The following is a 16,766-nucleotide window of genomic DNA, read 5'->3' on the forward strand; positions in this document are numbered from 1 at the left end:
GACCCTGAGGGATTTGCTGGGACTTGTGCCTTCCCTACTCCAGACCTCGTGGCAGAGACTGGGATTTTGGATTTTACTGGGTGGGCAGCTCTTAGGCCCACATTCCCCCTCTGTCTCCTTGGGAAGGTTGGACCAGAAGGCCTCAAAGACTGCAGCCAACTCTGGGCTCTCCGATATTGAGGTCACTGATGTGCTTGCTAAGCTGGAGTCTTGCTCTGTTGCCCAGACTGTAGTGCTGTGGTGCCATCTCAGCTCACTGCAACCTCTACCTCCTGGGTTCCAGTGATTCTCCTGCCTCAGTCTCCTGAGTAGCTGGTATTACAGGCATCCGCCACCACTCCTGGCTAATTTTTGTATTTTTAATAGAGACGGAGTTTCACCATGTTGGCCAGGCTGGTCTTGAACTCCTGACCTCAAGTGATCTGCCTACTCAGCTTCCCAAAGTGCTGGAATTACAGGCATGAGCCAGTGCACCAGGCCTGCATTTTATTTTTTATTGCTCTTATTTAGATCTATCTACGTATTAACCAAATTTTTTTCTAACAGTTGATTCTTGTACCCTACCCCTTATCTCTGGATTCAGTTTCCTTCTTCATGAAATGTATCCTTAACCAGATCACTCAAGAGTTGTCATTTGTAACCATTCAGGTTTTGTTCACCCCAAAAGTATATTTACCCTCTCTTGAATGACATGGAGCTTAAGGGCAAAGGTTCTTTTTCTGATATTATTCCACTATTTTCTGGCCTCTTTTTTTTTACTTTTGCTATTGAAGAGTCTACTCTTTATCTAACTGTTACTCTATAGACAAAATTGCTTTTTCCATTTCTCTGTATGTCCTTGTGTTCATTTTTTATTATGATGTGTTTTGGTATAGGCTATTCAAAAATTTGTTTTCAGAACTTGATATGCTCTTTCAATTTGAGGACTCGGGAGTTTCTTTAATCTTAGAAAATGTTCAGTCATACCTCTATATTCTTGTTACCTAGTAGGTTGGATACGTGTGACTCAAGGAACAGAAACCCAACTCAAAATAGCTTAAAAAACAATTTTTAAACTCGTATCACTTCACATAACAAAAAGCCAGGAGAAAACTGACTTCAGGATTTATTAATTTATTAGCCTAAGCATCAGCCATTCTTTTCGTGCTCAGATGTTGGCTTTGCATCCCTAATGGTCTCAAGATGGCTGCCGCAGCTCCAGGCTCCCTTTCTGTCTTTGCCACCAGCGTCATTAGAGAGATTTATCTTCCTTGTGTCTTTGTGGGATCAAAGCAGCTTTACCCAAAAAGTTTCCCCCTTTCCTTCATCAAAGACTTTTTCCTCCTGCCTAACTACAGGCGGAGACTGCCAGAACTGCAAGAAGAAAGGGAACACAGTGATTAGTTCAGACCAATCAGGATCTGTATTCCAGAACTAGGGATAAGATCAGGCTTCTCCGGGGCACTTGGAGGAGGATTAGACACCTGAACAAAGTTAGAGGTCTGCCAGTAAGAACGAACTAAGAATGGCCCCTGGGTAAGTACCCAACAGTGTCTGCTCCTTTCATTCTCTCTGCCCTTCTCTTGGACATATGTTGGATTTTCTTAGCCTGTTCTTCCAATATTTTGGGTTTTGTTTCATCCTTTTAATTTCTTAATTTTTCTGAGTGCATTCTGAGTAATTTCCTTAGACCTCTTCTGGGAACCATCTTTCAGTTAACCATCTTTATCTATATTTGCTGTTTAACATCCCCATTTGTTTGTAATTTTGATGACTAAAATTTTAACTTCTAGAAGTTCTATTTGGTTCTTTTTTACAACTGTGGTTTTGTTTGTTTGTTTGTTTGTTTTATGATATCTTGTTCTTTCATTATGGTTTCTGGTTCTTTTTCTTTCTTTCTTTATTTTTGAGATGGAGTTTCACTCTTGTCACCCAGGCTGGAGTGCACTGGTATGATCTCAGCTCACTCAACCTCTGCCTCCTGGGTTCAAGGATTCTCCTGCTTAAGCCTCCTGAGTAGCTGGGATTATGGGTGCCCACCACCACATACAGCTAATATTTGTATTTTTAGTAGTGATGAGGTTTCATCATGTTGGCTAGGCTGGTCTCGAACTCTTGACCTTAGGTGATCCACCTGCCTTGACCTCCCGAAGTGCTGGGATTATAGGCGTGAGCCACTGTGCCCGGCTTCTAGACATACCTAGAAAGTATACTCATAGCACAAAGCTGGAGTAACAAATATGTTGCATAACTGAATCAAAATTCAGAATATTTTGGCAGCCTGGAAATATGGGCCTAAATACATAAAGGGAAATTTAGTAGAAATAATGTTTTATACTTAGGCTTAAAAACATCAATTCCATATTTTCAAAATTAGGGAAATCTGTCTTCATAGGAATTCATGTATGTATAAACTTTGGGGTTTAGTTGATCACACACTTATATAAGCCCAACAGAATTAGCTCATTGCTATAAGAAAATTTTTTGAGACAGGGTCTCGGACTATCCCCCAGGTTAGAGCTCAGTGACATAAATAGCTCACTGCAGCCTCGAACTCTGGGTTCAAGGGATCCTCCCGCCTCAGCCTGCCAAGTAGCTGGGAGTACAGGCATGAACCACCATTCCTGGATAATTTTCTTTGTATTTTTCCGTAGAGACAGGGTTTCACCATGTTGCCTGGGCTTGTTATCGAACTCCTGAACTCAAGCAATCTGCCTACATGGGCCTCCCAAAGTGCTGGGATTACCAACGTGAGCCACCGTGCACCCTGCCTCCAGAAAATGTATTTTTAGAGTGAATCGTGGAAAAAGATTATTCTGATCATGGAGAAAATTGCCCTTTTGGACGTGACATCTAGAATGGTGTGTTCAATTTTGGGGACCCACATCAAGAGGGTCATAGACATCTGAGAGCAAGTACAAAGCAGGAAAGCTAAGTTAGTGAAGGGTCTGGTAACCACCATACTATAAGGGAAACTTTCTCACTGGCACTTAAGACTGCTGGGGAGGGGAAGGGCTGCCTTATTAACCTGCACACGCCCTCTGGACAAAGAATGTTTGAGTAGAGGCCACGGATCTACCATGAGGGTTGTGGTAGATAACCCTGTTGCTGTGTGTAGGCAGATCAGGCACCAGAGTTTTTGTCTTGATCATGGAAAACAATTGTTCCTTTCTTTTTGGTGTCTTCTCTGTGCAGAGAATGAGAGCAGGTGGGGACAGTGATCTGTGGGGTATTTTGGCTCACTGAAGTATATGAAGAGTGCTGGAGAAACATTGGTCTGTAGGATTGAATGTTAACATGTGTCAGCCTGGAGATTTAGCCAGCATCACCAGCCAGTCTTCCGAGAGCAGGGACGGCCCCTTATAGGCAGTGATGTCTGTGGGCTGAGACCTCAAATGGTGCCTCCACTTCCCCATTTACAGTTGCGCTTCCCCTCCCTCGCCATGTCTGATGAGAGCAGTAATAATGTCGCCGTATAAACTGTACCTGAGTAATCCCTGCTCAGGGAGCTCAGAACGATTCCCATGAGAATCTTACTGTCGAACTGTTAGAGCACTAAAACTGACTGGTGGTGGGGCTAAAATGCGGATTTGATTCTGTAGATGGAGCTGCGGAGCCTGAGGTTCTGCCTCTCTAGTGAGCTCCCGGGTGATGGTGATCCTGCTGGTTCAGGGCCCACCCCGAGTAACCAGGGTCTAAACACAGCAGTCTGCAGAGTGTCTCCCACAGACCACTTGTAACAGCCCCCCGCCCTGCCCCAGCCTGCTTGTTTAAAATGCAGATTCCTCGGCTGTGCCTGTGATCTCTGCGCCCAGAACCTCTAGTGGTGGAGCTCAAGGATCAGCTCTCTGCACTGGCACTTCAGAGGATTCTTAAGCACATTAATGGTTTTGAATCACTGGCCTTGGGAAAATGGATAGGATGGGTTAGACCAGAGGAAGAAACCGGTCAGGGGGACATAATCAGTTTCACACAGAGTTGGTTGTAGGAAATGCCCCACTTATGCAGCACATGGGAAGACTGGCTGAGAGTCTGCACTAGCTGGGTGACCTGAGGCACAGCCTTTAAGCCTCACCTTTCTTCCCTAAAGTGGAGATGATGGCATTTGATGAATCTTTTCCTGTCCCCTGGTCCTGCCTTATCTTTCCAGTCATCCAGCATGTTCTGCCCACCCCATGCCGAGGTGCACTGACCATGAGCCTCAACTCCTCCCTCGGCTGTAGGAAGGAGCTGAGTAACCTCACTGAGGAGGAGGGCGGCGAAGAGGGCGTCATCCTCACCCAGTTCATCGCCATCATTGTCATCACCATTTTTGTCTGCCTGGGCAACCTGGTCATCGTGGTCACCTTGTACAAGAAGTCCTACCTCCTCACTCTCAGCAACAAGTTCGTCTTCAGCCTGACCCTGTCCAACTTCCTGCTGTCCGTGTTGGTGCTCCCTTTCGTGGTGACAAGCTGTATCCGCAGGGAATGGATCTTTGGTGTCGTCTGGTGCAACTTCTCCGCCCTCCTCTACCTGCTGATCAGCTCGGCCAGCATGCTCACCCTCGGGGTCATTGCCATCGACCGGTAAGCATGCCTCAGACTTAGAAAATTGAGGGATTGCGGATGGAAGCTCATCTGGTGCAGTGTCCCTCTGACTGCCTTAGTTCCCTGGTGAGGGTCAGGGGCCCCTGCCAGGGGAGGATGACCAGACAGAGTTCTGCCTCTGCAGCCACATCTTCAACCAGACCATGTCTCATTTTGTCTGTGTATGTTACATACAATTTTATATTTTAGAAAGAGGTTCCACTGCCTAAAATAGAACATTCTGGAAACCTCTGATTCTTGGTTTGTCGATGAAGAAGCCGAGCCGCGGCAGGTTTCAGTTCCGAGCAGCCTTGGGGCCAGGGCCCTTGACTCTGCTGCACTTTCTCCCAGTGTGACTCCTGCTCTGTCCTGCTTTGGTGTTGACCAGTGGAGCCCACACAGGGCGCACCCTTCCCGAGTCCAGCTCAGCTGCAGAGACCCCCACCCAGGCAGCGTGGAAGGAATTGGAGGCAAACACCCAGATAGAACAGCAAGGTGGGACTATGTAGGGGGTCAACAGCCTTCTGAGCTGAGAGCCTCAGGGGACTGACAGCATTCTGGGCTGAGGGCCTCAGGCAGACTCTGACCCACATATTTCTTGGTGTTATGAGGTGGTTATGAGGAGGTTATCACCTGTGGTGATGATTATTATCAAACAGTTGTTCTGTGTTATAATCACGAGTGTTCTGTGGTTAATAATCATCACCACAGGTGTTCTGTGTTTTCTCATAGCACCAAGATAAACCAGGAAGGCAGCTGGTGCCCACTTACCACTAATCATGGACAAACTAAAGAGTATTCTCCACAAGGGAGCCATGGGGCAGGGTCACATATCCCACACTTAAAGAATTGTTTTAACTGGTCTGTGATATGCATATACTATCTTGCTACTTTAGAATGCCCCAAGTAGTTTTCTACCTGTGGGGAGAGGGTGGTGGCTAGGTTTTCCTTCTCATGGTTCTTCTTAGCAAACAATATACTTTATCATACACTCAGCATTTCTCAACACATCCTCACTCCCCACAGTCCAGGACTGGAAGGAGAGCAAGGGGAGGGAAAATAGCCAGAGATTACAAGCAGTGACACCGGGGAGAGGCAGTGTGCACATTTGGTAACTCGGGCTGCCCCTGCCCTCAGTGTCACCAGTGCACAGGGAGGTGATGTTCCTAAGTGGCATATTGAGGGTTCTTCAGGTTCCCACATTAAGCTGTCAGATTTAGTTGTACAAGTCTCGTGGGCTTTGGCAGCGAGTTTCCCACAAATGAGTGCATTTATTAGAATTTTGCTAAGGGCCACTTCATGAGGACAGGGAGGATAGATTCAACGTATGTGTGATTTACAGGAATTGGGGAGGGGAGTAAGTAGTGGGGTCAGGGAAAACACAGAGTGGGGCTAGCCAGGGGTGTTGTCACTGGGTGAGACAAGTCCCCGGGCTTTTTTGACACTGTCAGTTTTTCAGCCGATGAGTGCTAGTAGAACGGTCCACCAGAGCACAGGCTGCAGCTAGACCTGAGGCTGGAATCTGGCAGCTCTTTGTGGCTGCGTTGTGGAGGCAGAACCAATGAAGCCATTGGTCAAAATGAATCAATTAGCTTCTTCTTTTTTCCCTTAGGTGATAATACAGAAAATACAATGAATGAAATTCGAAACACTCATCATCTAATCAGAAGCAATCACTGTTTATGGTTTTAGTATATTTGCTTCCAGTAATTTTTGGTTGTATACAGCAAGTTTTTGAAACAGGCTTCTGGCACCTGTGGTTTTCTGACCTCCTTTTTTCATTTAGGTGATTGTGAGCCTTTTCTCTTCTTTGCAGACATTCTGTAAAGAAGAAGGTGATTTTTCACGGTTATGAGGTATTCCATCCTGTGGAGGTTTATAAATTATTTTTACAGTCCCCTATTCCTGGTTTAGGTGGCTTCATATAGCTTGCTATTCTCTATAGCATTCTGAGGAGCATGTGTGTGTTGTGGAATTGCTGTATTCTCAGTAACAATAAACATGCTTTCAAGATTCTTGATATATAAAAGGCAAATGACCCTTCAGAAAGTTGTACAGATTTGTACTTCAGCAGCTGTTTGTCAATATCCTATCAGCACTGATTATATAACATTTTTTAAAGAAAGTTTGGAAATTTGTTGGCAATGGGGAGGAATGGGATCTCAATGTTTTAACTTTTATTTTTTTGAATTATTAAGTTTTGAACATCCCTTCCTGGGCCCTGGGACCTGTGGAACATGGACTGAGGATGAACAGCTTAGCTGCAGAGATGGGGAGCTGGTCTCTAGGTGCCCCTCTCGGAACTGTGTCTGTATGGATGCTCAGTAAGCATGCCAGGGGCATCTGCAGGGATAGTTCCAGGACGCTGTAAGCTACCTGCTTAAATCTGTGGTCTAGATGAGTGAGAATGAGACTTTCTACCAGCAAGCGCGACAAATCCTCAAATCACGCCAGCAAAGTACTTCATCTGAGAGAAGATTTACCTCTTTCAGTGCCTCATTTGACACTGGGAATATGGTTGGATGTCTATTCCAGGAAAGGCCCATGCCGAATCCTTGGGGTGGTGGGCTATAAGCATGAGCAGGACACAGATCCTGCCCACCAGGGGTTTCCAGTCCAGTGGCAGAGGCTGACTTGTGGGTGCTGATTTAACACAGAAGTAGAAATAACTGCCATAGACAACTCCACCAGCCATCACTGCTGATGGGCTGGGCAGCAAGTGCTTCAGAGAGAAGGTGGCATTTGAGTTAGGCTCCTAAACAGCAAGTAGCATAGCACGGGTGTGTAAGAGGCAGAGAGGCCCCTTCTCACTGAAGGAGCAGCTTCCATGTATTCACTTGCAATTATTGAGCACTTAATGTATGCCTATCACAGTGGTTGGTGCTGGGAATACATAGCTGAATAAGGTGAATAAACATGCTGAGGCTGGGCATGGTGGCTCACACCTGTAACCCCTGCACTTTGGGAGGCCAAGGTGGGCGGATCATCTGAAGTCAGGAGTTCAATACCAGCCTGGCCAACATGATAAAATCCTGTCTCTATTAAAATACAAAAATTAGCTGGGCATGGTGGCAGGTGCCTATAACCCCAGCTACTCAGGAGGCTGAGGCAAGAGACTCACTTGAACCCGGAGGCAAAGGTTGCAGTGAGTTGAGATTGTGCCATTGCATTCCAGCCTGGATGATAAGAGTGGAACTCTGTCTCAAAAAAAGAAAAGAAAAGAAAGTAGAAGTGGAGAAGAACAAGGGCAGTGGGTGTGATTTTAGCTATAAAGCTTTACACGCTTATTGTGTGCCAGGCACTGCACTATGCATACTGTTTATCCACATTTAGCTCAGCTAACCCTCATGACAAGCCTGTTAGCCCCTATTTTGCAGGTGAGCAAAGTGAGGTTTTGGGACCTTAAGGTCTCAAAGGTCACTTGCCCAAGGCTGCGTGGCTGGTAAGTAACTCCCCTAGTTCTGAGATGCCCAAGCCTGGATGCTTTGTCATTATCCAGCACTGTCAACTCAGTGCCGCCAGTCAAGCCCAGCAGCAGCTAGAGTTTCTCCACCTTAGCACTGTTGACTTTTCAGGCCAGATAATTCTCTGTGGTGAGGAGCTGTCCTGTGCCTTGTAGGATATACAGCAGTGTCCTGGCTTTTACCCACCATATGCTGGAACAACTCCCCAGCCGTGACAGCCCAAAATGTCTATAGACATTGCCACATATACCCAGGGGTTCCCAACTGAGAACCTTAGCTAAAGAAACTGGCTGGACAGATGAAGCCACAGAGTCATCTTGTAGCCCCATGAAAAGAGCAAAGACAGACATAAAAGGACTGGCTGCCTGGAGTGAAGGTCACAGTTCGTCAATGTCCTAAACCAGCCAAGTGGAAGTAGGGTCTGCTGAGGCCACCATCTGACCTGCCACTGGTTCCACTGTGAACATCTATTACTTAGAATAAGTCTGTAACGGGGGTCACCTCTGTCATTGCTGCGAAGCTGCCAGAGTTCCAGGTCTGTGGAGAATAGTTCTCATATTTTCATTCCACACCACAGCGGGTGAAACTCCAGGTTTAAAAATAGAATTTCAGTACGTGAAAGTAGCTAGAACACGGGATGGGTAGTGTTAGCAGAGGTGACTAGTGCTTTTAGGAGGCTGTTCCATGTACGGTAATGTGTTCCCTGCTCCAGTAGGTGAAGTTGGCTGAGATTCTGTTTCTGTTTCCACTGAAGACAACTCATTAAGAGCGGGGTTTGCTCTCAGAGCGGTTGGTCTTGTGGCAGGAGCATGAAGCATCGGAAGCTCTTTCCCATATTACAGCTTGTCAGTTACCTGTGACGTCATGAAAGCCTCTTTGGGGTTCAAGGGTCGTGATTGGGCTCATGTCTAAAAACTAGTTGTTGGAGGAAAGATTGAAAGCCTCAGAAGATAGCTGGAGAATAGAGAGCAAAAGAAAACCCCTCTGTTGGTATTATCAGCCCACACAGGAGTGGGGAGTTGCTTTTATTGTTTTCCCTTGAATCTTCAATTAGGCCTAAATGAGGCTTCCGCTGCGATAAAGGACTTGATATATCTGTGATTGAGACCATACATACCCATTTTTTTCTGAGGAGATGTAGGACTGTTCTGTATCTTTTTTTTTTTGAGACAGGGTCTTGCTTTGTCACCCAGGCTGGATTGCTGTGGAGCAATCATGGCTCATTGCAGCCTTGACCTCCTGGGCCCAAGTGATCCTCTTCCCACCTCGGCCTCCCAAGTAGCTGAGACTATAGGCACACACCTGGATAATTAAAACATACATATTTTTTGTAGAGAGGAGGTCTCCCTATGTTGCCCAGGCTGTCTCAAACTCCTGGCCTCGAGTAATCCTCATATCTTGGCCTCCCAGATGCTGAGTTTACAGATGTGAGCCATTGCACCTGGCTGGAATGTTCTGTATCTTTTTTTTTTTTTTTTTTTTGAGATAGAGTCTCGCACTGCCACCCGGGCTGGGGTGCAAGGGTGCAATCTCGGCTCACTACAACCTGGGTTCATCTCATTCTCCTGCTTCAACTTTCCCAGTAGCTGGAATTACAGGTGCACAGCACCACCACACCTGGCTAATTTTTTGTATTTTTAATAGAGACGAGGTTTCGCTCTGTTGGCCAGATTGGTCTTGAACTCCTGACCTGCTGATCCACTCACCTCTGCCAGTGTTCTGTATCTTGATAGAAGTGTAGATGCGTGCATTTCAATGTACATGCATTTTATTCCCCACCCCTGAAAATAAACCTTAAAAGCAAAATAACCCCTGGAGGACGTGGCCGTGCAAGGGCAGGGCTGTGCCTGTGGGGCTTTTCTGACTGTAGGAGGCTGACCTTGTCTGAGCCAGCACCCAGCATCACTGCCCCGGCTTCCTGATGGGACTCAGGGTGCAGCTGGGAGAAATCACTGTTATGTCACACTGGAACTGCCCGTGCCTGAACCTGTCAGTGAGTGATATGGGTACCATCTATTACGGTAAAAGAGAAATCTTGCCATCAAGTAATAATAATAACTGGGTGTTGAGAAGAGCCAGAAGGAAATCTGGCAGAGGACGGCACATTAATTGTTATCATTTTTATGGCTGCCAAACAGGGTTGGCCGAAGGAGGCCTAGGTGAACATTCACCAGGCCTGGCTCCCTCAACTGGCTGGACCCTCCCAAGGTGACTGAGGGTGGAGCGCCTGCATTCTCTTTAAAGAAAAGGAGAAATCTCTGCCTTGTTTCTTTTGAAAAGTGAAGGAAACTTTCCTAGACCCACCGCTCCCCTCCCCCCAGTCCCACCCTAGCAACCCCCTCACATTTCATTTGCCAGAATGACGTCAGACAGGTCCAAGACTCAGCAGGCCACCCACAAGGGGAAGGTAGACCACCATGTGGCTTGTTCACCCCCCCAGGACTCAGAAGGGCCAGTGTCCCCTGTGAGTCATCACAGGAGCAGTGTAGGGCTCTTGTCCTCAAGGAAGAAGCGGGGAAGGTCAATGGCCAGTCCCCCTTGAAGGGTAAGCACCATCCCGGCCTTTTCCATGTTCGTTCCTAGGGGCAGACCTGTGATGTGGGTGCCAGAATTCCCATTTTCCAGATGAGGGAACTGAAGCTCTGAGAGGTTACATCAGCTAGCTGAGTTCACACAGCTAGTAGACATCAGAGCCTCCATGTGAACTTGAATTTCCAGCTCCAAAGGCATGCTTTTTCCCTTGGGCTGCATGGCCTTTGCAAGATACAAGCCCAGATAGCAGGGTAAGATAATAATCACCTTACCCCAGCCACTGTGCAGTGATTCTGTAATCGACACCCTAATCACTGTGCAATCTTCTCAGGCCCCGCAGCCTGAAATGCTCTCTTTCCAGGATAGATCCTGGCCTGGGCTCAAGGCTCAGCTCAGGGCCGCCCTAGGCTCACCCCTGCTTAGGAAGACCAAGGAGGCAGCACCTCCAGTTAGCACATGGCAGTTCAGCTGCTGGGGCCCAAGGGTGACTCAAGGTGGTCCCTGTGGAGGAGCCGGCTTCCCAGGCGATGTGTGAGGCACACAGCCACAGTCATTTCCCAAGATCCTGCCTGTGCTAGGCAGCATAAGTGTGGCCACCCGTCCCTTCCACATGTTGCACTCATGGGAACATCCTATTTCCCTTGGGTGAAATGTCTGGGTTGGGAGGGAGGTGGTTGACTTTCAGCCCCGTGGCCTAAGTCCTCCCACCCTTTCCAGTTAAAGGGCCAGTCCCTAGCTGGGCCTACAAGGCTCTAATGCCCCCGCCCCGCCCACGGGGCCGGCTTCTCTCCTCTCTCCATCCTGCACTCTCGCACTCTCTCTCTGCAGTGGAGCTCCATGCAGCCTCCCCGCTGAGCTAGTGCTTACTCACATCTCCATACCTCACCAGGAGAGCTTTCTGCCTGGGCGGGTCCTGGGCCAGTGCCTCCAACACTGTGAGACCTGGGTCTGGAGCGTCACCTCCATCGGGAGCCTGCCATGACCCTCTGTCCTGAATCAGAACCCACCAGTTTGAATGGCTAGCACTCCTGGCCCACCTCCTTCCTAGAACCGTCTCCTTGGCTGTGGAACAAGAAAGCTTACACAGAACTGCTGGGCATGTGCACTGGGGATCGCAGTGTCAGACTGCCTGGGTTTATGTCTTTCTCCTGTGGGTCCAGGATGGGTTATTTAGCCTTTCCGTGCTTTAATGTCCTCATCTATAAAATGAGGATAATGACATACCTGCTGCTCACAGTTGCCGTGAGGACTCCATGTGGCCCTTACTGCTCCAGGCCCTCATACTTGGCTCAGGTGTCTGCCTCCTCACATCTTCTCAACTGCATTTCCAGGACATAGCACAGTGATTGGCACATCGCAAGCCTTCAGTAAATGTCCATTGATTGAATGAAGCCCATAGTCCTTCAACATCATTCTAGTTCTTAATGATCCCTCTAAAGTGATCTAAATGGATTAATGTCAGTAGCAGCAGAATTGATATGGCCCGATACAGCATCCCTCAGGAGCCTTGTAGGCATCTCAAGACTGGCCACACCCCCAAATATGAGTGGGCTCTGGTTGGTGACTTGGAAACAGGACTGCTCGAGCTCCACGTCTTGCCGGCATTGAGCTCTCCTCTGCTGAAGAGCTCTGCAGAACCGTGGAACGTGGTGCAGTCTCTATAACTTGTCTGGGGAGACCTGGGAGAAGGTGCTGCTTTTAGAAACATCCAACCCAGCCACGGGAGCCCCCGACACAGGAAAGCAGCAGGTGCCATCCTGGTGTGTTCTCTCTCCACTGACTCCTCTCTCTTGCCCCCCTCCATCCCTTTTCTAGCTACTATGCTGTCCTGTACCCCATGGTGTACCCCATGAAGATCACAGGGAACCGGGCCGTGATGGCACTCGCCTACATCTGGCTTCACTCGCTCATCGGCTGCCTGCCGCCCCTGTTTGGTTGGTCATCGGTGGAGTTTGACGAGTTCAAGTGGATGTGTGTGGCTGCCTGGCACCGGGAGCCTGGCTACACGGCCTTCTGGCAGATCTGGTGTGCCCTCTTCCCCTTTCTGGTCATGTTGGTGTGCTATGGCTTCATCTTCCGCGTGGCCAGGGTCAAGGCACGCAAGGTGCACTGCGGCACAGTCATCGTGGAGGAGGATGCCCAGAGGACCGGGAGGAAGAACTCCAGCACCTCCACCTCCTCTTCAGGCAGTAGGAGGAACGCCTTTCAGGGTGTGGTCTACTCAGCCAACCAGTGCAAAGCCCTCATCACCATCCTGGTGGTCCTCGGTGCCTTCATGGTCACCTGGGGCCCCTACATGGTTGTCATTGCCTCTGAGGCCCTCTGGGGGAAGAGCTCCGTCTCTCCGAGCCTGGAGACTTGGGCTACATGGCTGTCCTTTGCCAGCGCTGTCTGCCACCCCCTGATCTATGGACTCTGGAACAAGACAGTTCGCAAAGAACTACTGGGCATGTGCTTTGGGGATCGGTATTATCGGGAGCCGTTTGTGCAACGACAGAGGACTTCCAGGCTCTTCAGCATTTCCAACAGGATCACAGGTAACTTGGGCATTATTAGGATAGCCCCTCAGATGCAGATGAAATCTGTGGTCCTCTCAGCCATTCTCAGGCCAACGGTGGCCGTAAGGCTCAAAGTACAGATTTCTTTGGGAAGAAACATTCCAGAGGCTCCGTCGTGATTCCCAGCCGCTTCCCAGTACTCAGCAGCTCATGGCCATCTGATGATGCCAGCAGAGCTCCCTGGTGCCCTGGTATGCATCCCGAAAGAGTCGGGCAGGGGACGGACACCACGGTCCAGAAATCTGCTTTCTGAAACCCCAGCCATGGCCCTCTGGTTTCCCAAGTATATATACTTACTTCTCTCTCTCTTTTTTTTTTTTTTTTTTTTTTTTGAGACAGGGTCTTTCTCTGTCGCCCAGGTTGGAATGCAGTGGCACAATCTCCATTCACTGCAACCTCTGCCTCTGCCTCCCTGATTCAAGTGACTATTGTGCCTGAGCAGCTGGGATTGTAGGCATGCACCACCACACCAACTACTTTTCATGTTTTTATTAGAGATGGGTTTCACCATGTTGGCCAGGCTGGTCTTAAGCCCCTGACCTCAAATGATCTGCCCGCCTCAGCCTCCCAAGGTGCTGGGATTACAGGCATGAGCCACGGCGCCCAGCCCAGAGTACAGTTACTTCTTCACTAGAGGAAAAAGAATCCAAGCATGGCACCAGGCCACCTTCTCCTTGGCACATCCACATCCTTCAGTGTTTCCTCTTGTCAGCGCTCCCTCCCTGCCTCAGCTGCTGTCTTCGTCCTCGACCATCCTCTTCCTCACAGATCAGTGGTTTCCTCCCTCAGTTGGTGTCTGACAGTCCAGGGGTGTCCATGCCAAACCTCAGCCCTCCATTGAACATCATTGCCTTGTATGTGCGAGGCTGCTCCTGCCTCTGGTGACTGATCCGGTGTGCACAGGTTTCGGGACACAATCCCACCACCTTTGGTGGGACCTGGAGGAATTACTCTAGTTAGGGGTTAGATTTGTTAAAACTTTTTATTTTGAAATAATTTTAGATTTACAGAAGATGTGGAAAAACAATACAGAGAATTCCCATACACCCAGCTTCCTCTAGTATTACTGTCCGCAAAACCCGTAGCACAGTGGTCAGCTCTAAACGTTAACACTGGGGCATTGCTGTTAACCACAGACTTGATTCAGGTTTCACCTGTTTCTTCATTAATGCCCTTCGTCCAAAGACCCAGCTCAGGATCTCATCTTGCTTGAGTCAATCTTTGACGATCCTTTATTCTTCCCTTGTCTTTTATGACATTGACAGCCTTGTAGAGTCCTTGTCGGGTATTCTGTAGAGTGCCCTTAATTCATGCTCATCTGATGCTTTCTCAAGATTAGAAAGAGGTTATTCATTTCTGGCAAGAATGCCGCAGGGGTGACGTGCCCTTCCTGTACATCATAGCAGGAGGCACACATGCTGATATGCCTTATTGCTAGCTGTCTTACCTTGATCTCTCGGTTAAGGTGGCGCCTGTCAGCTTTCTCTGCAGTAAAGCCGCTAGTTTTCCCATTGTAATTAGTAATTACAACTGAGTAGGTACTCTAAGATGATGCAAATGCCCTGTTTCCACTTTGGCCTTCTCCCACTGATTAGGACATGTTTGTGGATTTTCCCTCTAGCAGTTTTTACTGTATAGTTTGGAGGTCAAGTAGCTGGATTTAGGGCCAGGTTGAAGGGAGACCATCACCTGGCCACACCACTGGAGGACAGATTTTGAGGACATTCAGCTCAGAATGCAGTTCTCATCTCTTGCCAGATGACTTTGGGCAACTCTTCAAACCACTCTAGTTAATTTTTCCTCTTCATGAAATAGAGAGGTCCTCCACTTTTCCTCTCAAGAGAGTGAAAGAAATAATGACTCCTAATTATGAACACCCAGTGGCAATGATGACAGGAGGTCCTTTCCATGTGGTGATGAGACACAGCAGCATCACTGATTTATTTCATGGACTGATGGAGTTTTGTTTCCCAGAGAGGAAGGGAGCTGGGACTTTTAACCATAGGAGGAAATAAACTTCTCTGTACCTCAGCATTTCAACCGCTGAAATGCGCCCCCCCACCCCCCGCCAGTTGAAGCCCTCATTTTCACATGGCTTATGATCCTGGAGCACATTCAATGTCTGGCTTCATTCCACTCATTAATGTATTAGTCCAGATTTGGTAAAATCACTTGTCTTCTAGGCAAAAAATAATAGATTTTCTACATTAATGAAGTTAAAATGAGGAAGGAAAAAAACAACAGAAAATGGAGCAGGGAAGGGTTCCTAGAACAGGAAGAAACACCTGCTTTCTGGGCCAGGATTTTCCATGCAGGTCACTTGCAAGTGTCCTAGAAGAGCTGGTGAAGCTGTGAGCACAGGCAGAAAACACCAGCTGTGGTTGCTTTGGCACGTCCCAGGCAGCTGGCAGTCTCAGCCTCATTTAGGGAAAGCAGGCTTGTGGGATGCTTTTGGGCTGAAGAGCTTGTGGGATGGGTGCTGAGTCGTTGGCCTTTCCAAGGAATGGGAGCTGGGTGGGGGTGGGGGATGGTTCCTTTTGTCGTTTTCAGAAGGTCCTGATCCCGGAGGAGGCGTCAGTAAGAGTCAGAGAACCAAAGCAGAATGCAGTGCCCCAGCCCAGCTGCCCACCCTGCACTGTCCATGGCTTTCTGACTGCAGGAGAGAGTCCTGGCCTCTGCCTCATGTCCCTGGTCCCTCTGTCTGAGCCAGGGCTGACCAGACCCTCTATGGACAAGGCTTTGATCTGCAGCAGATTCTGGAACCCCAGTCACTTCCCCTGCCACTGGCTCATGTTAGTGTTAACAAGAGGCAAGAAGGCTGATCTGATCTGTCTCAAAGCCAGCAAGAAACAACTCAGAGGCTTTTTCTTGGTTCTGTTTGCGTCAGTTTGTATGGGCACTTGGAAAGGTTTATCCAAAGAAATCAGTACATGGAACAAGCTTTCCTGAAAGTGGTGCATATGAGCAAAGGCGGAAGAAGAATCCCACATGTGTCTGGAGCTTCCCTGCTCACTTGGATGTCAGGAGTCTCATGGACACCTGACAGTGTGTCCTTTATATCTAGCAGATTTCAGCCATAATCAGTGGTTCTGGTTCTCTCATTGTCAGAATGAAGAAGTACAAAATCTTAGGCTTCCCCTGGGTGCCAAATGTCACTGGGCCACCAAATATCTTCTGATTGTGAGGTCTCCTTAGCCAATTCCCAAAGGGAAGGTCACTTAGGAATTTAGATCTCTGGACTTCCTGGAGGTTGCCACGCAGTGCCACCATGGGGTGGATAGGTCAGCCCTGTGTGGACATCGCTAAATGCTCAATGCTACCATGTGATCTTAGGATGCTAAAGCACCAACCCAAAGCTGACTGGTGGCTACTGACGATGGGAGCCAAGAAGGGGCTTCAGGAGAAAGCACAGGCAGCCCCTCTGCCCACCCTTCCACTGGCAGACCCTGAGCCTTCCCTCCAGCCAGGCCTGGAGAGCCTGAGCACCACCCCTCTCCCCAGCCAGGGAGGATGACCCGGGCAGTGTCAGGGTCCAAACACCGCCCTTATAAGACCCCTCCAAACACCGCCCTTATAAGACCCTTGATGCTCCTGTCACTGGGCATAGAGCCTTTCATCTCCTATGAAGGACACTGACTCAAGAGGGGAAAATGCCTCGCAGCAGG

At 48.5% G+C, this 16,766-nt stretch overlaps 1 protein-coding gene across 14 annotated transcripts in view; it reads left to right on the forward strand.

Annotated features, from left to right (window-relative positions):
- The window catches only part of GPR161 (G protein-coupled receptor 161), a 50,949-nt gene that overhangs the window by 21,066 nt on the left and 13,117 nt on the right, over positions 1-16,766 (forward strand). For 13 of the 14 annotated variants that reach the window (XM_035279225.3, XM_078356348.1, XM_035279222.3 and 10 more), the window contains 2 exons: positions 4,130-4,547; positions 12,359-13,080. In XM_035279225.3, coding sequence (XP_035135116.3) covers positions 4,130-4,547; positions 12,359-13,080 — 1,140 coding nt within the window. Of the gene's footprint in view, positions 1-2,633; positions 2,841-4,129; positions 4,548-12,358; positions 13,081-16,766 lie in introns of all 14 variants that reach the window. The other variant, XM_078356346.1, reaches the window with a different exon arrangement.

The sequence above is a fragment of the Callithrix jacchus genome, chromosome 18 (assembly GCF_049354715.1).
Source record: "Callithrix jacchus isolate 240 chromosome 18, calJac240_pri, whole genome shotgun sequence".
NCBI lineage: Eukaryota > Metazoa > Chordata > Mammalia > Primates > Cebidae > Callithrix > Callithrix jacchus.